Source organism: Schistocerca nitens, chromosome 4, assembly GCF_023898315.1.
Source record: "Schistocerca nitens isolate TAMUIC-IGC-003100 chromosome 4, iqSchNite1.1, whole genome shotgun sequence".
In the NCBI taxonomy this organism is placed as follows: Eukaryota; Metazoa; Arthropoda; class Insecta; order Orthoptera; family Acrididae; genus Schistocerca; species Schistocerca nitens.
In genome coordinates this window covers 470,722,048-470,745,267 of record NC_064617.1, presented here as the reverse complement: position 1 = coordinate 470,745,267, position 23,220 = coordinate 470,722,048, and the positions used below count along the sequence as shown (strand labels likewise).

The 23,220-nt window shown below is 39.4% G+C and overlaps 1 protein-coding gene across 1 annotated transcript in view; it reads right to left on the bottom strand.

Annotated features, from left to right (window-relative positions):
* LOC126251599 (ATP-dependent RNA helicase DHX8) overlaps nt 1-23,220 on the bottom strand; it is a 136,951-nt gene that overhangs the window by 31,752 nt on the left and 81,979 nt on the right. Inside the window, exons 12-13 of the mRNA XM_049952132.1 lie at nt 18,546-18,664; nt 7,973-8,197 (exon numbers count right to left, since the gene is read on the bottom strand). Of these exons, the coding sequence (XP_049808089.1) occupies nt 7,973-8,197; nt 18,546-18,664 (344 nt within the window). The remainder of the gene's footprint in view (nt 1-7,972; nt 8,198-18,545; nt 18,665-23,220) is intronic.

The following is a 23,220-nucleotide window of genomic DNA, read 5'->3' as shown; positions in this document are numbered from 1 at the left end:
CTGAGCACAGTTCCAACTTGTAAACAGAAGAGGAATCCAGCTGAATATTCTAACTAATGACCTGTATGCCTTGCAGCAGAATATGTAAGATTGTCAATAGCACCACCAATTAGCGTGGCTTTGCGAAAGGCTGTGGGGCAGCAGATACCATCAATGCAAGTAACTTGCTTCCTGAGAAATACTGTGAGAAGTCTAAGCATTTTCACTTTCTTGGACCTGGAAAAGTCTTTCAACATAGGGCCATGGAACTCATATGGTTTGCTCTTTCAGAGCATGAAGTACCTGAAGAATCAACTGAATGAGTCCAGCTATTGTAGCACTATCCCAAAAGTTGCATACATTTTGGTGTTATAGTATCATCTGACATCCCTGTTTCTGTGAATGTGCTTTGTATCCCCTTCTGTTCATCATGATAATGGACATAGTCACTAGAGATCTTCAGAAACTAGCACTTTGGACCCTGCTGTATCCTGATGACGTTCTACTGGCTGCTGAGACTGAACAACTTTCAACGAGAAGTCCAAGCATGAAAGAACTGCCTCAATATAAAGGAAACTGAATACCTGTCAACAGATGCAAATAACACAGGCACTATCAATATGAATGGCATAGAGCTGCCGAACACAAATACCTTCAAGCATCATGGCTCAAAAGTTGATACCAATGGCTCACTCATTCCTGAAATCACTAATTGCATTAGCAGTGAATAGCTTAAATGGCAGACAATGACTGGTGTGCTTTGCAATAATAAGGCCCGAGACTGAATCTGAATCAAATGGAAAATAGATCACTACGCAATATGCCCAGTTGCCCCTATGGTGCAGAGTAAGCCTGCAAAAAAGAACCACGGCAACTACTTGCTGTAATGGAAACAAAAATGCTTCAGTGCACACCTAGCCTGACACTTAATGATCATGTGGTAAAATATGCAAGTGGTATTGAGTGGCACCTATCATTGAGATGATACAGTGGTATGGTCGCATACTTTGAGCAGACCAAGCTGCAATAGCAGCACACAGTTTTTCATCACAGGCTGATGGTGAACCATCTATTGAGAGCCTGAGGCAACACTGATTAGATACTGTCCATATAAATCTCAAGACATCAAGCCTCCACCCTGATGCAACACAAGATCGTGTCAAGTGGAGAGAGAGAACTAAAAGAGTGGATCACACTACAGTACAGGACAAATGCAGAGGAGGAGGAGGAGGAGAAGGAGGAAGAAGAAGAAGAAGAAGAAGAAGAAGAACCCACTTGGTCTTGCAATGGCTGAGAGTGTCTAGGTCATTTTCCACAAATTTTCTGTACCTACCCCATCCTTTATACTATTAAAAATAATGTAACTGTAGAATTATACAACTTGGCTACCCTGGGGATAGCTGAATCCATATCTTCTAGGGCGTGGACTACACTTTGTCTTGTTGTTACGAAGCCAAATAGAAGCTCATATTTAAGGCCCCAGATAACATTACTTACTGTATTCTAAGGTCTGATGAATAACTGTCACAATAAAGTGAAGTGAATGTTTTTCTAAAATAGATTTAACAGATGCATACCTCCAACTGCCTCTATATGAACAATCAAAACATTTCATAGTAATTAACACGCTATTTGGCCTCTGTTATAAGCAGCATTTTTCATTTGGAAAGGTCAGGGTGCCTGCATAATGAGTGGATCTTGAAACAACCTGGAAAACATCACAAATGAGACCACCAAGGCAAGGCACATGTTGAAATGGCATGCTCTGTTCTCACGACTGCAAGCAGAGGGTTAAAAGACAACAATTAAAAAGCTAATTTCTCAGTATGCAGAATAAAATTTTCACGCTGCAGCAGAGTGTGCACTGACATGAAACTTCCTGGCAGATTAAAACTGTGTGCTGGACCGAGACTCAAACTCGGAGCCTTTGCCTTCCGCAGGCAAGTGCTCTACCATCTGAGCTACCCAAGAAACATCCCCCAGGCTGTGGCTAAGCCATGTCTCTGCAATATCCTTTCTTCCAGGAGTGCTAGTTCTGCAAGGTTTGCAGGAGAGCTTCTGTGAAGTTTGGAAGGTAGGAGACGAGATACTGGCAGAAGTACAGCTGTGAGGACGGGGCGTGAGTCGTGCTTGGGTAGCTCAGTTGGTAGAGCACTTGCCCACGAAAGGCAAAGGTCCCGAGTTTGAGTCTCGGTCTGGCACACAGTTTTAATCTGCCAGGAAGTTTCAAATTTCTCAGTCTTCTGTTGATTACTTCTGGCTCATCTTGAGTAAACAAGTGATCAGCCCATACAGCAGTACTTCACTACAATAGGTCTTATTCTCAAATTATTGTATCTAAAAAAAAAGGGGGTTCTTGGAAATATACATTATTGCAATGTTGTTGGTGCACATAATCCCCTCAATGACCTCGATAGGAAAAGGGCAAAGTTCAGATACCCGCTAGATTGTCACAAGCAATTTCATGACAGGAGATACTTGGATCCACATGCTGTTTGACGTACAAGCCAAGCAAAATGTTGGTGCTTCCATTGAAATGTCATGTGGCTAGGGCCTCCAGTCGGGTAGGCCAGTTGCCTGGTGCAGAGCCTTTTTAGTTGATGCCACTTCGGCAACTTGCGCATCGATGAGGATGAAATGATGATAAGAGATTCGGATTTGGTGGAACATCATGCATCAAAAACATCAAAACTGCAAAACTGCTCACTGCTACACAAATAATCAACTTGGAAAGAAATCACCATCAGTATTTTTCCTTCAAGGAAAACAATTTCATCTTGTGATGGCCCCTAAGTGCTGCTGGGCCTCTCTCGGCTCACAGCTCACTTTCACTGAAAGATTATATAGCAACTACACTACAGGGCATTACCTGAAAGCAAGTACACCTGTGAAATTAATTTCAAACTGCCATCCCAACATGCTAACATAGGGGGTTTAATAAAAATGTATGGCACAAATTGCAGCACACATTCCTCACACATAGACACAGAAATTATGTTACATGAATATGGGTCTGGAAATGCTCTATTTCCATGTTACAACTCATTTTCTCAAATTCATTAATTAAGGGAAACACACAAGAACACAATGTAAGAATCATGTGCAACATGCACTTTTGGTGACGTCTGGTTATATTGTGCACTGCCAGTGTTATGTTTTACATGCCCCTGTCGCCATGTAACGTAAGCCATTGCTTGTTTGCAGGTTTACACTGTTCCAGTGCTCAGGACAACAGCTGCAAGTAGTAGAGTTAAACACAGATTTGGCTCGTGCAATGGCGGTGTGGGCAAATGCAGAGACGGCAGGTGCCCATTTGATGTATGGTTTAGCTGACAGCAATGGCACTCACACTCACCTTTTGTACCAGGAGAGATTTCTAGGATGAAGGTGCCTCCACTGGAAACCATCTGAACGTACTGATCATTGACTTAGGGAACATGGGGCCATTTAAACCTGACTCATGACTGGGGGAGGTCTAGAAGGAAGAGGATACAACGGAAGGCAGAAATTCATGCAGTTGACAATGACCATAGTGTCAGTATAAGACATGTAGCTGCAACACTGAATGTTGACCGCATGACTTTCTGGCAATGTTACATGAGGGCAAGCTGTATCCATACCATTTACAGTGAGTGCAGGCACTATCAAGAGTTGATTTCCCTGCACAAGTACTCTTTTGTGATTGGTGTATTCAACGAAGTGTCAACTCTAATTTTAGTGCAATGGTGCTGTTCACAGATGAGGCCTCTTTTCAGTGAGATAAGAGTGTACATTTTCACAATTGACTTGTATGGGCAGATGTCAATTCTCATGCAACTGCTGAAGCACGTCATCAACAAAGATTTTCTGTCAATGTTTGGGCCAGCATTGTTGGTGACTGGTAGAGCCCCACTCTGTTCCACCGAGGCTCAATGTACAAAGTTATATAATTTTGTAGAGAATGTTCTACCTGATCTTTTAGCAGATGTGTCTTTAGCTGTGCAACAAGACATCTACTTCATGCATGATGGAATGCCTCCTCGTTGTCTAAACTCACTGGACTTTTATTTGTGGAGGCATCTGAAAGCTCTTACGTATGGAACCCCAGTACAAGATGTTCAGAATCACCACACCCACATTATGGATGGCTGTGAAACCATATTCAATACACCAGGGATACATCAGCGCATCCAAGATTCACTATGACAGTGGGTTGATGCATATATCAATGCCCATGGAGGGCATATTGAACATGTTCTGTGAGAAAGAGTTGCTTGCATGAGGTATGTTCATGCATTGTGTTTGTGTGTGTTTACAACAATTAATAAGTTGGAGAAAGTGAGTTGTAACATGGAAACAAGGCATTTCCAGACCCATGTTCATATAACATAATTTTTTCATCTGTGTGTGAGGAATGTGTCCTGCAACTTGTGCAGTACATTTTTTTTTATGTCGCATATATCAGCCTTTTACATCTCCCATTAGCACCAAATTGGATTTTAATGCCCATGTGGTGGTATGTTTTCAGTTAGATGTGGAGGTTTAGTGACCTTCAAGGATTATCCAACTACCCAGTACCCACACAACACAGGGCTTTCCAATTAAGACAAACAACAACTTCGCTTAGGCTATAGCCAACACTCTTCTAAGCAGAATCACAAAACAAGTCAGGCATGAATTTTTCTGCTACTATATTGCAAACCAACACCAGCTTGTATTGGTTGATAGCATCCTACTATGCAGCATCAAACGTGTGACATACTTGCTTATTCCTCAATCCCTACACACTTTTATCCCATTCTACAATATCTCTGACACTGGAATATGACCAACATGAAAGTTTTGGCATCATATAAACCAGTTACGGTTTGAAACCGAGAGTGAACACCTGGTCATGCCACCCAATAATCCATGTGATGACAACCCATTTTTCACTCATAATCAAAGGGGACAGTCTGAGACGATAGTTATTTCATTTAAGACTACCACGCTCCATTGTCTCAGATGATAGTTATTTCATTTAAGACTACCACACTCAAGGGAATGACAGAATCAATAATGGTGACTGCTCTTTATTTTTGAGTACTTACAGTACCGTACTCCACTTGCTGCAGCTGCCATCTTGGGAAATAAGCTATTGCTACCCCATACAATACGCAACTGGTGAACCATTCTAGGATCAGCAATTGGGTGGACACCTGCTACTATGAACCATTCCTGTGGCTGCCTTTACTGACATTTAAATCAGCTGCACTGGCCAAAGAACTTGATTTTACCATTTACTCCAAATATCTGGCATGTACCTGCTCCTAATCAAAATACATGTCACAACTCAACCTACAAAGAGCCAGTTCATTTAGAAAAACTGTTCTTTCTGCGCTGCCTACAGCATGTCGCAACTCCAGCCTTGAGATATGCTGCCAACGGCAATAGTCACGCTGAGATTTTGACTACTGCACCGTCTTCCTGGTATCATACTCACTGTCTACACCTTACATCAAGGTCACTGCTAGCTGCATTATGGCATCGTGCATCTTGTCCTTTTTTTTTTTTTTAATTTAATTACAAACCAATTTGAAATCAGTTTTTTTCATTACCTTATCAGTATAGATGTCCTCATTCAACTTGTAATGTTACTGTCTGTCAATTTCTGGGGAGGTACAGAACTGAATAATTTCTCTATTATGTACTGTGTACTGTGGGTAGCACAAGTTTGTCAAGAACTCTGATTTTACAGGTTGGTATTGTGATCATAGTCAGTAATAGGCCAGTGTACATACTGTGCTCAGGCAGGTGATTACGGTATGCACACACATGGAAAGGCAAACAAATAAAACTAGGGTGGCCATCTGTGAAGATGACTTGAAAATCCTCTTTACATATAATGTAATGGATGGATAAAAAATCTATTCACATAGCAGCAGTAGGAGAACACACATATAAAGGTTAAAGAAGTTTGCAAGCTTTCAGAGCCAGTGGCTCCATCTTTTGGCAGAAGGGTCAGAGGTGAAGGAAGAGAGGTAAAGGAAAAGGACTGGTGAGGCTTAGGAAATGGGTAGAGTTAGGGAAAGTCACCCAGAATCATGGGTAAGGGGAAACTGACTGTTGGGGACTGCACCAGATAGATACAACAAGAAGCAAGACAGAGATTACTCACAAAACATGGTGCAAGAGTTAATAAGAGTGGAGAGCTTCAATCTCATCATTTCTTCCCAGTGACTATTCCTTTCTGCAGTTCCTTTTAATTTTCTATAACCTTTATTTTCTGACCTATTTGCCCCCCAGACCTCTATGACATACAATGCACTTTGCTTTCCACTCTTATTAATTCTTGCACAAAGTATCTGTCTTGCTTATTACCCTACCTTCCACCTTTAGGCTAACAGGTTTTCTAATGTCATCTGGTGCCATCTCCAACAATCAGTCTTCCCTTCTCATCCTGTCTGGTACGTTTTGCCTGACCCAGGATTCTGGGTGACTTTTCCAAACTTTCCTCATTTCCTAAATCTCACCAGTCCTTTTCCTTCAGCCCTCTTCCTTCTGTACATTCATTATCCTCTTTCTGATATGTTTTGTGTCACCCTTTACTGACATTAAACCACACTAACTCTCAGCAGGTAGTAATTTGCTGTCATAGATATTGTTTAAGGAGGTCTTATTTATCCCACACCATTAAAGCAATGGTTCCTTATTAATATAGTTTTCACAAACATATATTACCACCAATATACATCTCAGTTTTCCCATACAAATGCCTGAATTTTAGTAACTATTTCATATTATTTATTGTGCACTGTCTGTAGGAAAATCACAACTCTGTGCACTGAAGGCTAATTTTTAATCAGAACAAAATTTTCTATTACCTGACCCTTTCAGAGTCTGATTAAGTGCTAAGTCTAACATATTTTGGGAACACTTGATTTCTTTTTCAATTTTACAGTGGAACTGACATAAATGATAAAGTGTAATTCTTTGTTCAAAGAAAGTAACAACTATTATAAATATAAAGCACTTGTATATCAAAATCAATTTTCAAACAGTTTAATGCTTACAAGGGAACCTCCCCATCGCACCCCCCTCAGATTTAGTTATAAGTTGGCATAGTGGATAGGCCTTGAAAAACTGAACACAGATCAATCGAGACAACAGGAAGAAGTTGTGTGGAACTATGAAAAAAATAAGTAAAATATACAAACTGAGTAGTCCATGCGCAACATAGGCAACATCAAAAAGAGTGTGAGCTCAGGAGCACCGTGGTCCAGTGGTTAGCGTGAGCAGCTGCGGAATGAGAGGTCCTTGGTTCAAATCTTCCCTCGAGCGAAAAGTTTACTTTCTTTATTTTCGCAAAGTTATGATCTGTCCGTTCGTTCATTGACGTCTCTGTTCACTGTAATAAGTTTAGTGTCTGTGTTTTGCGACCACACCGCAAAACCGTGCGATTAGTAGACGAAAAGACGTGCCTCTCCAATGGAAACCAAAAACATTTGATCGCAAGGTCATAGGTCAACCAATTCCTCCACAGGAAAACACATCTGACATATTCCATACGACACTGGTGACGGCATGTGTGCCACATGCCAGGAATATGTTGTCGACCCATCTAACTTGTACGGACAGATAATAATTGTCTGAAAATAAAAAGTTAAACTTTTCACTTGAGGGAAGACTTGAACCAAGGACCTCTTGTTCCGCAGCTGCTCATGCTAACCACGGGACCACGGCGCTCCTGAGCTCACATTATCCTTGATGTTGCATATCTTGCGCATGGACTACTCAGTTTCTATATTTTGCTTATTTTTTTCATAGTTCCACACAACTTCTTCCTGTTGTCTCGATTGATCTGTGTTCAGTTTTTCAAGGCCTATCCACTGTACCAACTTATAACTAAATCTGAGGGGGTGCGATGGGGAGGTTCCCTTGTTAGGAGGAGTGGGAGAGGGGAAAAGGGAGACTGCAGGAGGAGGGAGAGTAGGAGGCTGGTTTTAGCAATATTGCAAGACATTTATTAACTCACCAGGTGGCTCCCTCAAATGTATCTGCATTACAGTGATGAGTGAAGCATCTAAGTAGTCAGTTTCTGGTTCCTTTGTGTAAAGAACTTCAACTGGAAAAGTTCTTCCAGGAATTGTAAAAATTGGTGCTTCAAAAAAATACTGGGAAAATTTGACAGCATCCAGTGTAGCTGAGGTCACAATCAATTTAAGTTCAGGCCTTTTCCTCACGGCTTGCTTAAGCAGACCTGGAAATGGAAACATTGGTAAAGAGAACATAAAGATCACAGTTGAGGCAAGCAGTGATAGATATCCCCATTATGTATGCACTTGAAACATTTATTTTACTCAAACATTATTTCATACAATAATTTTTTTTAAAAAACATAACTTTAAATTTGCATTAAAATTGTTTTATTTATGTTTTCGTCTCTCCTCTGATCCCATCTACTACCTACATGTCTTTTCTGTCACATGTCAGTTTGCTATTTTCATGTCAGACACCTCCTTCATCCAGTATAGTTCTTTACAGTTTATCTCACTCTTATGTCATATCAAGATTAAGATACCATGTTGTTTTAACTTCCCCTAAGAATGTAGGAAGATAGCTGCTGGCCATAGTAAAATTAAAGAAACCTTTGGAGGAAAGCAAAGCATTTCTACGAATATTAAGAGCTCAGATAGCAAGCCAGTATTAAGCACAGAAGGGAAAACTGAAAGGTGAAAGGATTATATAGAAGGGTTATACAAGGGAAACAAAGAAAACATTAAAAAAAGGGACAATGATGCTGATGAAGATGAGATGGGAGTAATGGTACTGGGAAAAGATTTGACAGAGTACTGAAAAGTCTACATTGAAACGAAGTATCTCAAGTAGATAACATTCCATCTGAGTATTGAGATCCTTGGGAACACTAGTCATGACAAAACCATTCCATCTGGTATACAAGATATGTGAGACAGACAAAATATCCTCAGACTTCAAGAAGGATGTAATAATTTCTACCCCAAAGAAGACAGATGCTGAAACTTGTGATTATTATCAAACAATCAGTTTAATAAATCACGGTAGCAAAATACAGACACAAATTGTTTACATAAGAATGGAAAAACTGATAGAAGCTGACCTTAAGAGAGATCAGTTTGGTTTCAGAGATATTTAGGAATGTGTGAGGTAATATTGACCCTAAAGCGTACCTTATAAGACAGACTGAAGAAAACCAAGCATATATTTGTAGCATTTTTAGATTTAGAGATAGCTTTTGACAATGTTGAATGGGATACTCTCTTTGGAATTCTGAAGAGAGCACAATAAAGTATAAGGAGTGAAAAGTCATCTACAACAAGTACAGAAACCAGACTGCAGTTATAAGAATTGAACGCCATGAAAGGGAGGCAGCAGTTGAGAGGGAAGTAAGGAAGGATAGCTGTGGAGGAATCAGAGGAGAAATTTGTAAATAGAATTAAAGTTTAGAGAGAAGAAATAAAAACATTGAGGTTTGCTGATGGCATTGTACTTCTTTCAGAGAAGGCAAAGGACTAGGGAGATCGGTTAAACAGAATGGATAATGTCTTGTGTGGTGTCACAGCCAGACACCACACTTGCTAGGTGGTAGCCTTTAAATCGGCCGCGGTCCATTAGTATACGTCGGACCCGCGTGTCGCCACTATCAGTGATTACAGACCGAGTGCCGCCACACGGCAGGTCTAGAGAGACTTCCTAGCACTCGCCCCCGTTGTACAGCCGACTTTGCTAGCGATAGTTCACTGACAAAATACGCTCTCATTTGCCGAGACGATAGTTAGCATAGCCTTCAGCTATGTTATTTGCTATGACCTAGCAAGGCGCCATTATCAGTTGCTATTGATATTGTAAATAATGTACAGACAAGAGCTACATTCAACATTAATGGATTAAAGTTAAGTATTCCACCATCTGCGTCCGTTTTTCTAAGTTCTAATTTCCTTGTCCTGTTCCAGACCTCATGCCAGCCTGCGTGAGCTTTAACGCGTGCCTTTCGGCTTCCTCTAAATTTAGTGGGTTGGTCTCCTGCCAACCCACAACATCTTGAAAAGAGCTTACAAGAGGAACATCAACAACAGTAAAACAGGGATGATGGAATAGTGTAGGATTAAGTCCTGTGATGCTGAGGGAATTAGATTAGAAACTGGGAACAAAAGTAGTAGACAAGTGTTGCTATTCAACTAGCAAAATAACTGATGATGGCTGAAGTGGAATGGATTTAAAATGCAGACTGGAATAGCAAGGAAATAATTTCTGAAAAGAGAATTTTTTAACACCAAAGATAGATTTAAATGTTAGGACGTTTATTCTCATGGTATCTGGAATGTAGCCTTATATGGAAGTGACACATGGATGATAAATAGTTCAGTTAAGAAATGGATGGAAGGTTCTGAAATGTGTTACAGAAGAATGCTGGAGATTAGATGGTAGACAGGATAAATAATGAGAAGATATAGAATAAAATTGGAGAGAAAAGAAATTTACAATATCCTGTAACTAAAGAAGGGATCAGTTGAAAGGACACACCATGCTGCAACATGGAGTCATAAATTTGCAACGAAGAGAATTGTGGGGAGTAAAAATTTTAGAGGGAGACCAAGGGATGAATACTGTAAGCAGGTTCAAATTGACGCAGGCTGCAGCAGTTATGCAGAGATGTAGAGGCTTGCACAGGGCAGAGCAAAAAACCACAACAGTCACCACCCTTTTCATGTGATGTGAACTTGTTCCTCTCACCGCAATTTCTCTACCTATTGTAGTGTTACAAGCACTGGCAGTAACACTGCTGTCTTTTACACCTAAGAATCAGCTAAATATTTATAAATTTATACTTCTCCATGTATTTACATTAGTTTCATTTCAATATTCACAAAAATGTGTTTCTTTTCTGTTACAGGTGGAATTTATGGGATCGTGAGAATGCGGTAATGTCTTTCTCAGCTGATGTGGAGCTTTCCACTGCCGGTCATCACGATGTATTATCCAACAACCAACAACTTGAGATGACATCTGTATTTGCAAGAGCCTCGTTATGCTTTATTATTCTAATGAAATAAAAATGAAATTGTAATTGTACACTCTAGCATGTCACAAAATGGGTTGGTTCTCTCTCGTCTATCTGAGGAGATGGTTCATGAATGTACAGTATTGCTATATATTAATACTGATGATATCATTACCTATAATGTTGAGATAAATATACATGAAGTACACAGGAATTGTTCAAAAAGAAGTTTTTTGCAACAGAATTTTTTATTTATGACAAATTTCATTTATTTTGCACAAGAATTAAAAATCAATATGGAAATGAAGCACTATAAATGACATTCATCAGATGAATGATAGGACTTATGACACTCATGGAGTGCAATACACCATTTAATTGTAACAATGAATGGTAGTAAAATGAACTGTGATTGCATAATAACAAACTTATTATTAAGTGTAAGAAGTCTTCAGTTATCTGCATTAGATGTGAAAATAAACCTGCAAACTGCAAGAAGTAATGTAAAAAAGAATTACAACAAAAAGAAAATTTATTCTGATGTGTGAAGTTTATTGCATCTGTATGAAGTCTGATATGGTTAAGTATGACCATCAAATATTAGATAACCAAAACTAATAGTCAACTTAGCCGAGTAAAGCAAAATAATAAAAAATATAGGAAATGTCACACTATCATGTCAGACAATAATATTACTTTTCTCAAAACATCTAGCAATATAATAAATGTGAGATTCTCACAGTGATGACCCCATGTCTCATCAATGGTTTCTATGCAACTGAAAAAGTAAGAGTTTTCTCTCCAACATAACAATTCACATGAAACCTATTACAAAGAGTAGTACACAAGTACTCAACACTATCTCTTCAAGATGTTCATCCAGGTCATCAATCTTGTGTATCTTCTACTGCACCTCTCTACAGGTCGTCCATAATCTGCAGCTGACCAGAAGTCATTTAATCTGCAGCTGACCAGAAGTAGACCGCTACATTCCCCATCGTTGTCGTCTTCTTCTTCTTCTTCTTCTTCTTCTTCCCTCACTCTCCCACCCCAGTATCAGTTTTGGTATTCTTGTTTCCACCATTCTTCTCGCATGTCATTTTCTTCAATCCATCACATCACTTATTTCTTCTTCCATTTCCATTATCTTTATCATTTCAGTGTACCTTATGTTGATATTCTCCAGAAATCCATCTCTAATAATTGACTTGCATTATATCTATGATTGCTTGTCCAGGCCTCTGTTTCAAACAGGACTATACCCTCTAATATCGACTTGAATATGAATCTTTTTGTTCTACTCATCACATTAAAGTTATTTATCCACTCGTAACTTTTTCCCCTCAGACAGCTGCCACTAAACTGCAGCTGCATTCTGCAAATCATCTCTATAGCATTAGTCCATTCAGTGTAGAGAAACAGAAGCACTCTGCTCATTTCTTCCTTGGTGGTAGCAGACAATGGGACTCTCGTAATACAATTCTCTAAATTACTACACATAGAGCTATTCATTGAATCAACACAGCTATTGCATAAAAACAGCACTTGGGTTAAGGCATGTCACTGCTGGGTCAGTGATGTCAACCAACGGAAAAGAGTGCATTTACTTATTGATATCCCCAAAATTTTATTGGGAGTTGTTGTTGTTGTTGTTGTTGTTGTTGTTGTGGTCTTCAGTCCTGAGACTGGTTTGATGCAGCTCTCCATGCTACTCTATCCTGTGCAAGCTTCTTCATCTCCCAGAACCTACTGCAGCCTACATCCTTCTGAATCTGCTTAGTGTATTCATCTCTTGGTCTCCCTCTACGATTTTTACCCTCCACGCTGCCCTCCAGTATTAAATTGGTGATCCCTTGATGCCTCAGAACATGTCCTACCAACCGATCCCTTCTTCTAGTCAAGTTGTGCCACAAACTCCTCTTCTCCCCAAATCTACTCAATACCTCCTTGTTAGTTATGTGATCTACCCATCTAATCTTCAGCATTCTTCCGTAGCACCACATTTCGAAAGCTTCTATTCTCTTCTTGTCTAAACTATTTATCGTCCACATTTCACTTCCATACATCGCTACACTCCAGACAAATACTTTCAGAAACGACTTCCTGACACTTAAATCTATACTCGATGTGAACAAATTTCTCTTCTTCAGAAACGCTTTCCTTGCCATTGCCAGTCTACATTTTATATCCTCTCTACTTCGACCATCATCAGTTATTTTGCTCCCCAAATAGCAAAACTCATTTACTACTTTAAGTGTCTCATTTCCTAATCTAATTCCCTCAGCATCACCCGATTTAATTTGACTACATTCCATTATCCTCGTTTTGCTTTTGTTGATGTTCATGTAGTTGTAGAAGTAGATGTGGATGTACCACATTTTTTCCTTCTGATATTAATATATCATCAGCTGTTTCATTCTCAACTGCGCACCATCCAGTATGACACGGTGCACTTTCTTTATGGTTTCATCGGTGTTTGCAGTTTTGAGATGTCCTCCTTATGAATTATTTTACAAACAAATTAGGCTACATTTATTTTCAGTCCCCTGTTTCGTAAGTACTGAAAATATAAAAAGTACTGAAGAAGTACTGAAATGAAGAAACAGACTCATAAGACTTAAGAAACTTCAAACACATTTTTACTGAATATGATAGACAACAAAGACAACATTTATGACAGCTCAGCATTCAAGTTTATCCACTTGTTGACTAGAGAACATGACTTCTTTGAAGAGCAATATAAATAAAACCATCCTGTACATAAACAATTCGTGTCATGGTGCACACACACCAACAAACCAAAATTTTGATAATTTCAATACCATATCTATGGCAGGTCAAGAACTACTCATTTTTCCCTTGTATTGCAGAACAAGCACCTGCACATTGCAGCCAAACTTATATTGCAATTTTTGCTAGTGTGAAAACATTGACAAACTAAAAAATACTACCGAATTGGGAACAGCACAGCACTACGTAAGTAATCCTTCATGTGAAGGTCCGATGTCTTGTGCACTGACTTGTTCAGCGATGACCCTTTCTACAAATAAATAAAAAGATACGAAACAATGGCCATTTTGCTTGAACAGTCCACGGGTGTACTGCCGGTCCATAGTGTCCAACAGGCAAAATATTTCAGCGAAGAGAAATGTCGCCATCATCAGGTGCGCTGATGAACTGAGCTCCTGAGGGCGGGCGGCCGTCTTAAATCCCCTCCCCCTGCAAGGCATTCTCTCCGAGGTCCGCGCGCACGTCGGCTGTCGCTGAGATGCTGGTGTCAGTGTCTGTGGTGGCGTTGGTGAAATTGCCTCATCTGTCCTGGTCATTGGTTCATTTTCTTTGCTGAGCATCTTTTTAATTAGACTCAATGCTGGTTCCCATGCCTTCAAGAGGTTATAGCCGCAATCTTGGTTGACAAGTCCGTCCCTGGTACGAATTTCGATAGCCTCTCGAACGACGCTGTCCCAGTATTGAGATGTCTGTGCCAAGACCCTGGTATGTTGGTAGTCCATTTTGTGATTTTCGGATAAACAGTGCTCTGTGACCGCCGACTTGTTGGGGTACCTAAGTCGAGTGTGCCTCTGATGTTCTCGGCAATGATCTTCGATGCTGCGCACTGTCTGTCCAATATAAGTCTTCTCATGCCGACACGGAATATGGTATATGCTGGCCTTCCGCAAACCTACATCGTCTTTGACACTGTGTTTTATTTGGCAGGCAAAAGACAGTTCCTACTCAGTGTTTCCTCAATATTTGTCCCATTTTCCCCGATAGTGTGCCAGTATATGGTATACAGGCTGTGGCTATCTCTTCCTCCATGATTTCTTCCGTCTCCACAGGCTGTACTGTAGAGGTGGGGCAGAGACCGCATCTGATCTGCCATTCCGAGTACCTGTTTTACCGGAATACAGTTTTGAGACTTTCCAGCTCATGGGACAGTCTCTCTGTGTCAGAGATGGTGCGCGCCTTGTGCACCAGTGGTTTTAGCACCCCATTGCTCTGCGAAGGGTGGTGGCAGCTATCCCCATGCAAATAGGGGTCGGTGTGCATTTTCTTCCTGTATACCCTGTGGCCCAGAGTGCCATCTGCTCTTCTTTTGACCATGATGTCCAGGAATGGTAATCTTCCTTCTGCTTCGGTCTCCATAGGGAATTTGATGTTTGGATGTATCGAGTTCAGGTGTGTAAGGAGGTCTAGGAGCTTGTCCTTTCCATGGGGCCAGGTCACAAACATGTCATCCACATAATGGAGAAAACAAGTGGGTTTCCATTTGGATGACGGCAAAGCTTCCTCCTAGAAGTACTCCATACAGAAATTCGCGACCTCAGGCGAGAGTGGGCTCCCCATTGCAACTCCTTCTGTTTGTTCATAGTATTCTCCATTAAAGAGAAAATACGTGGAGGTCAGAACATGCCTGAAAAGGTCGGTCGTCTACTCACAAATTTCTGTGCAATAAGCTCAACTGACTCTCAAAGAGGCACCCTGGTGAATAATGAAACAACGTCAAAACTCACCAGGATATCTGAGTCTTTCAGCTTGAAGTTGTCGAGACATTTTACAAAATCCATAGAAGGGACTTAATTCTGCTCCCACACCTATGTTCATGCTGGTAGCGGACACTGTCAGTGCAGTTGAACAGGTTGCTGCACGACTACCACCTGAAACAGCTGAAGAAGTATGCCAGGAAACCTGCTGTGCTCGAGATCTAAACCGATAAGGTCGAATATTACCAGCAGTGAGACGACAGCCATTCGAGACCTGAGATAGAGCCCTGAGATTGTTGTCTTACCAGCTGACAAAGGCACTGCTATGGTTGTTCTTTCCTATAAGGACTAGATTGAGAAGATGCAGAGCCTATTAAATGACGAATCTTACAGGAAGATCAACGCTGACCCCACAAAGAAGGTGGAGGACAAGACTAGGATTCTTCTCAAGGACACGGATTTACCAGTGTGTGTCACCAAGAAATTGACACCTCACGAACCTGTACTGCCAAGACTTTATGGACTCCCTAAAGTCCACAAAGAAGGGTACCATTACTCCCAATTGCCAGCAACATTAAGGCACCTACATATTTGCTGGCCAAATACCTGGCATTGACACACTGGATACACCGGTTCCCGTCAGATCACCGAAGTTAAGCGCTGTCAGGCACGGCCAGCACTTGGATGGGTGACCATCTGGGCCGCCATGCGTTGTTGCCATTTTTCGGGGTGCACTCAGCCTCGTGATGCCAATTGAGGAGCTATTCGACCGAATAGTAGTGGCTCTGGTCAAAGAAAACCATCATGACGACCAGGAGAGTGGTGTGCTGACCACACGCCCCTCCTATCCGCATCCTCAGCTGAGGACGACATGGCAGTCGGATGGTCCCGGTGGGCCGCATGTGGCCTGAAGACCGAGTGCTTTTTTTTATGTGGGTAAATGCCTTCATCACATTCGCAATTCTGTGGATTTCGTAAAACGTCTCAACAACTTCAAGCTGAAAAACTCAGATATCCTGGTGCATTTTGACATTTCATTATTCACCAGGGTGCCTCTTTGAGAGTCAGTTGAGCTCATTGCACAGAAATTTGACGAGAAGATGACCGAACTTTTCAGGCATCTTTTGACTTCCATGCATTTTCTCTTTAATGGAGAATACTATGAATAAACAGAAGGAGTCGCAATGAGGAGCCCACTCTCACCTGTGGTCGCAAATTTCTATATGGATTACTTCGAGAAGGAAGCTTTGGCGTCATCCAAATGGAAACCCACATCCGAACATCAAATTCCCTACGGAGACCGAAGCAGAAGGAAGATTACCATTCCCAGACGTCATGGTCAAAAGAAGAGCGGATGGCACCCTGGGACATGGGGTATACAGGAAGAAAACGCACAACGACCTGTATTTGCATGCAGATAGCTGCCACCACCCTTTGCAAAGGAAAGGGGTGCTAAAAACACTGGTGCACAGGGCATGCACCATCTCTGATGCAGTGAGTCTGCCCCATAAGCTGGAACACCTCAAAACTGTATTCCGTATAAACGGGTACTCAGAATGGCATATCAGACACGCTCTCCGCCCCACCTCTACAGTACAGCATGTGGAGATGGAAGAAGTCATGGGTGAAGATATAGACACTGCATATATACTGTATACTGGTGCACTATCGGGGAAAATAGGACAAATATTGAGGAAACCCCAAGTAAGAACTGTCTTTTGCCAGCCAAATAAAACACGAGCATTATTGGGAAGTGTCAAAGATGATCTCAGTTTGCGAAAGGCCAGCATATACCAGATTCCATGTCAGTGTGGGAAGACTTATATTGGACAGACAGTGTGCACCATCGAAGATCAATGCCGAGAACATCAGAGGCACACTCAACTTAGGCACCCCAACAAGTCAGCGGTCGCAGAGCACTGTTTATCTGAAAATCACAAAATGGCCTACTAACATACCTGGGTCTTGGCACAGACAGCTAAATACTGGGACAGCGTCGTTAGAGAGGCTATCGAAATTCTTACCAGGTACGGACTCATCAACCGAGATTATAACCTCAGCAATGCATGGGAACCAGCACTGAGTCTTCTAGTCAAGGTGTGCCACAAATTTCTCTTCTCCCTAATTCTATTCAATACCTCCTCATTAGTTATTTGGCCTACCCATCTAATCTTCAGCATTCTCCTGTAGCACCTCATTTCGAAAGCTTCTATTCTTTTCTTGTCTAAACTATTTATCGTCCATGTTTCACTTCCATAGATGGCTACACTCCACACAAATACTTTTAGAAGCAACTTCCTGAGATTTAAATCTATACTCGATGTTAACAAATTTCTCTTCTTCAGAAATGCTTTCCTTGCCATTGCCAGTCTACATTTTATTTCCTCTCTATTTCATCAGTTATTTTGCTCCCCAAATAGCAAAATTCATTTACTACTTTAAGTGTCTCATTTCCTAACCTAATTCCCGCAGCATCACCTGATTTAATTCGACTACATTCCATTAACCTCATTTTGCTTTTGTTGATGTTCATCTTACATCCTCTTTCAAGACACTGTTCATTCCATTCAACTGCTCTTCCAGGTCCTTTGCTGTCTCTGACAGAATTACAATATCATCGGTGAATCTCAAAGTTTTTATTTCTTCTCCATGGATTGTAATTCCTACTCTGAATTTATCTTTTGTTTCCTTTACTGCTTGCTCAATATACAGATTGAATAACATCAGGGATAGGCTACAACCCTGTCTCACTCCCTTCCCAACCACTGCTTCCCTTTCATGCCCCTCAGTTCTTATAACTGCCATCTGGTTTCTGTACAAATTGTAACTAACCTTTCGCTCCCTGTATTTTACCCCTGCCGCCTTCAGAATTTGAAAGAGAGTATTCCAGTCAACAAAGGCCTTGTTGGCTGAAAGCTCATTTTGTGACAGTCTTTTTGTCGTGCCCATCTGTGACTCAGCATCCCTACTACTATACAGTGAGTAGCGACTATCCTTTTCATATTGTTGTTATATTCCATCCCAGATTTTCCATTATTATTATTATTATTACTATTATTGTAAGACTGAAGTGAACTACCTACCAAACAATACATCTGTATGAATTGTCCTCTCATGAGCCTCATCCAACATTATCACAGAATAGTATTTGAGATCCAAATCAACAAGACATTCTCTAAGCAGCATACCATCTGTCATGTATCTGAAAAGAAACACACAAACATTTTTTCTTTCATGAATGTAATATCCTTACATTTAAAATGAAGACTGACAACCAGTCATATGTAGTTAGCTCACACTTAAAAATGACAAACAATAAAATTGAAATAGCTTTTGACATTTCAATTACTACTACTACTATTGTTATTGTTATTATTACTGTTATTAATTAGAATTGTGTTTACACAGTGCTGCTGCAGGTGTGTGTGTGTGTGGGGGGGGGGGGGGGGGTGCATTTAAAACAGAATCTCATTTTCATCTTACAAGGGAGATTGATTACATATTTTAAAAAACTTTATTGAAAGACTATTTCCAAATCCACAAACTTCACTTATATTACACTTTTCTATTCCTCCCTTTCATAGATTCTGTTGTCAATAATATTAAAGCAAGAAATTTGCCTCTTTGGCGTTGTTAAAGCTTTTATTTAAGAAAACTGTACCTACTCATCATCCAGATGCTCACACACAGGGAAACTGATGAAGGGGGCCAGTTCTTTCCGAATTTGGCCCAATACAATGAATCCAGAACAAGCAGTCAACACTCAGGTGGACGTTCCGTTACTTTATAGTCAAATTAGTTTTAAAGACCCTCTACTTAATAATATATGCAGTAGTAATTTCGTTATGCACTTGAACATAAGAGGTCTGTCTGAAGAAATGATCAGGAAGCTTTATGATATAGAAATTTTGCTAGAAAGTGTGAAACAATCTGTGAAAGTAATATGGCCTTAATGAACATTGGCTAAAATCTGAAAATATCAGTCTCCTAAATAAACTTACAGGTTATAAACTGGCTACCAGCTTTTGTAGGACCAATGGGTATGGAGGCTCTTGCATACTAGTTCATTCCACGGTAGACTATGATATCAGACAGAATTTTAGCCTTCTGAATGAAGAAGGCACATTTGAAAGTTGTTGTATAGAACTTAAAGAGTATAACACACTAATTATCAGCATATATCGCACCCCTGGGTACCACATAAGCTCTGTATTTTTAGATAAGTTTGATACATTGCTACATAAATTAAAATGTGAGAAACTGTACAAGAAAGTGGTTATATATGCTGACTTCAACATAGATGTAAGGACTGATGACAAATTTTCTTCACGCTTAAAGAACCTGGTAGCCACAAATGGGCTAAATCTCAATTTCGATCAGTATACAAGAATTACAGCAAGCTCTGCAACATATATTGACAATATTGTAAGTAGTTATAATTATCATGCAAAAGAAAAGTTTCTTCTAGATTTAGGAGTATCAGACCATAAAGCACTATTTGTATCACTACCGAAGCAAAATTCAGTCTGCACAACAAAAAGATGTAGGAATTTCAGTCAAGAAAATGTGGAAGCATTTTGCTAAAAACTAAGCCAAACCAAGTGGACAGTCAGCAAACACACTTCCAGAAGTGACAATTACAATAACTTTTTAACTGAATTCTTGGGTATATTCAATGAATGCTTCCCTTTTGTAAAGTGAGGACCAGGTCCCAAAAAAGTAGATCCTGGGTAACAAAAGGAATTAGAGTGTCTAGTGCTACTAAGAGGAAACTGCATATGGAGGCAAAAGTAAATCGAAGCCCTCAATTTCTTAAGTATGTAAGCACATACAAAAATACATTTGACAAAATAGTTAAACTAGCAAAACGTACTGCAAATAACGACTTCATTTCAAATGCAAAAAACAAATAAAAAGCTGTTTGGTCTGTTATAAGAAGTGAAGTTGGCAGTGAGGCAGAGAGAAAATGCCCTTCTAGTAGAGCTGTTACAGAACCCAGTGCCATTTGTGAATCATTCAATGACTTTTTCATAAACTGTAACAAATTTGGTGACTGTTCACCACCAAATACAAAGCCCATTATGACAGATAGCAATTGCACATGTTTTAAGTTTTCTCATGTTTCCATCTCAGATGTCATCAAAATCATAATGTCCCTGAAATAATAAAAATAGTCCATCACAGTATTGCATATCTCCTCTCTTTCATAATCAACAAATCATTTGATGAGGGATGTTTCCCAGATCGATTAAAATATGCAGAAGTTCGGCCCATACATAAAAAAGGCAAACAAGATGAATTGGGCAACTATAGGCCAATCTCACTGTTACCAATTTTCTCAAAAATATTTGAAAGAGCTGCATGCGATCAGACTGAAAATCGCAATTCATCTAACAGCATTATCTTAGGCAATCAATATAGTTTCAGAAAAGGCCACAGCACAATCCATGCAATAAATGAATTAGTCACAAAAGTCAGCAGATGTCTTGATGATAGAATGTGTGTGTCAGGCATCTTTTGTGACCTGTCCAAAGCCTTCGACACAGTAAATCATGACCTGCTTCTCCAAAAATTGGCACGCTATGGTTTTCAAGGCAAATCTCTTAGCTGGATGTCATCATACTTGGCAAACAGAAAACAAAGAGTACTTATTAACATCAACGGTAAGAAATTTCTCTCTGGCTGGAAAAACACTCAATTAGGTGTTCCACAAGGTTCAATATTAGGGCCACTGCTTTTTCTATATTATATTAATGATATGCCATGTCAGGTCCAGTCTGATACTATCCTCTATGCAGATGACTCAACAGCTGTAGTCTGTTGTAAAAACGAGGTAGACGTAATTCGTCATATTCAACAAACACTTGGGGAAGTGGAGGCATGGGTCAAAAACAATAACTTGATATTAAATTTTACAAAAACAGAAATTGTTCATTTTATCACAAAACAATCTGCACAGTCTATAAGTGAAATAAGGTATATGGACAAAAAATTAGAGACTGCAGACTGTGTCAAATTCCTTGGCGTGTTAGTCAATAAAAACCTGTTATGGAGTCATCATGTGGACAACATACTGGGTTGACTGAATAGCCTTGTATATATTATGAATATCTTGTATAGTATTACTGATTTAGCTGTAAGAAAAACTGTATATAATGCATATTTTGTTTCAGTCATTAGCTATAGTATAATTTTCTGGGGGTCTGAAAAAACAAATTTACTTAGAGCTTTTAGACTACAAAAAAGAATCATCCGAGCAATGGTGGGAGCAAAACCAAAGCAACACTGCAAACCTTTATTTGTAAAACTGGATCTATTGAGCATTCCAAGCATATACATCTATGAAACTCTCACTTTCACAAAAAGAAACCCACAACTTTTTGAGGGCAACTTCTTCTTGCATCAATATGATACTAGACATAGAACGAGCTACATGTTACCTACCCACTGTTTAAAAATCATATGAAAAAACCCCATACTATATGGGCATGAAATTTGTAAATAAAATATGGAAAGATATGGATGACCCAAATGTAAAAGGTACCAAAAGAGACCTGGAAAAATATCAGAAAGATAAATGTTACTATAGCGTAGAAGATTTCATGAATGGTAACAATGCATTATAATTGTAATTAAAATACCTCTTTGAAGATGTTACACCATGTATATTATTAGTTTATTGTCTATTTTTAGTATTGTTATATATAGTGTAAAACTGACAAGTCACCTATGTCACAATCTTTGATTGTATAAGGCATGTTATGTGATAATAAAAATTGGATTGAAACTGAATTGAATTTATTTACATAATTTCTCCTGGTTACCTTAAAATGTGAAACTCTTAAAAAAAAATGAACCCAGCAAAAAAAAGTAAAGACACATTGCAATCAGTGTTATGAAAACAAATACAGAGTTAGTGCACCCAATTATTTTTCAGTTAGAAAGCCATTCTAAAGGTCTGATGAAGGGAAATAATAACAAACAGATATTTTAATAGATGCTACAAAAACAGTATAATTCTGAACCAGAACATAACATGATGAGAGCTAAAAATTAGAAATCTGATGGCTTAGTTAAGTCCGACACATTTACATCAAGCATAAAAGCAAGAAACATTTTGTCAGAAAATATAGTGAATGACAAGAATGGTCAGGATCTTTATGAATATGGAGGTACAAGCAGAAACAATTACGTCAATTTGTAGGTGGTTAACATTACTCTTGCAACAACTGACAGGAAAATATATACAAGATACATGTTTATTCAATACTGTCTGAAAAACTGCTTAAAAATGAAAATATCACAGTTAGCACAACATTTAGGCAAGAAAGAAATAGTTCTAAAGTAAGAGAAGAGTAAGCAGAGTCACAAAAATAACTTAAGAAAGATTTATTACAACATGTTTATAAAGTGAGAAGAAAATCAGTGATTAAATAAAGTGTAAGTGCAAGTGACTTACTGGAAATGAAATGCTAGAAAAACAGAGGACAACTGACAGAAATTTTAAGCTGAAATGGTTTTAAGTGAAACTTATGTGACATGCAAAGTCTGAACTACATTATGGAGAAATGAGAGGCTGAAAGTTATATATGGAAAGTCACTGTTAAACACAGAGAAAATACAATACCTCTACAAAGGGTGTCAGTTTACTGAAATAATTTATGAGACTATAGTATGTCATACATACTAACATTTAATGAATGAATACAAGTCAAGAAATACTTGCAGAAATGTACATTAGAGAAGATGTACCAGCTT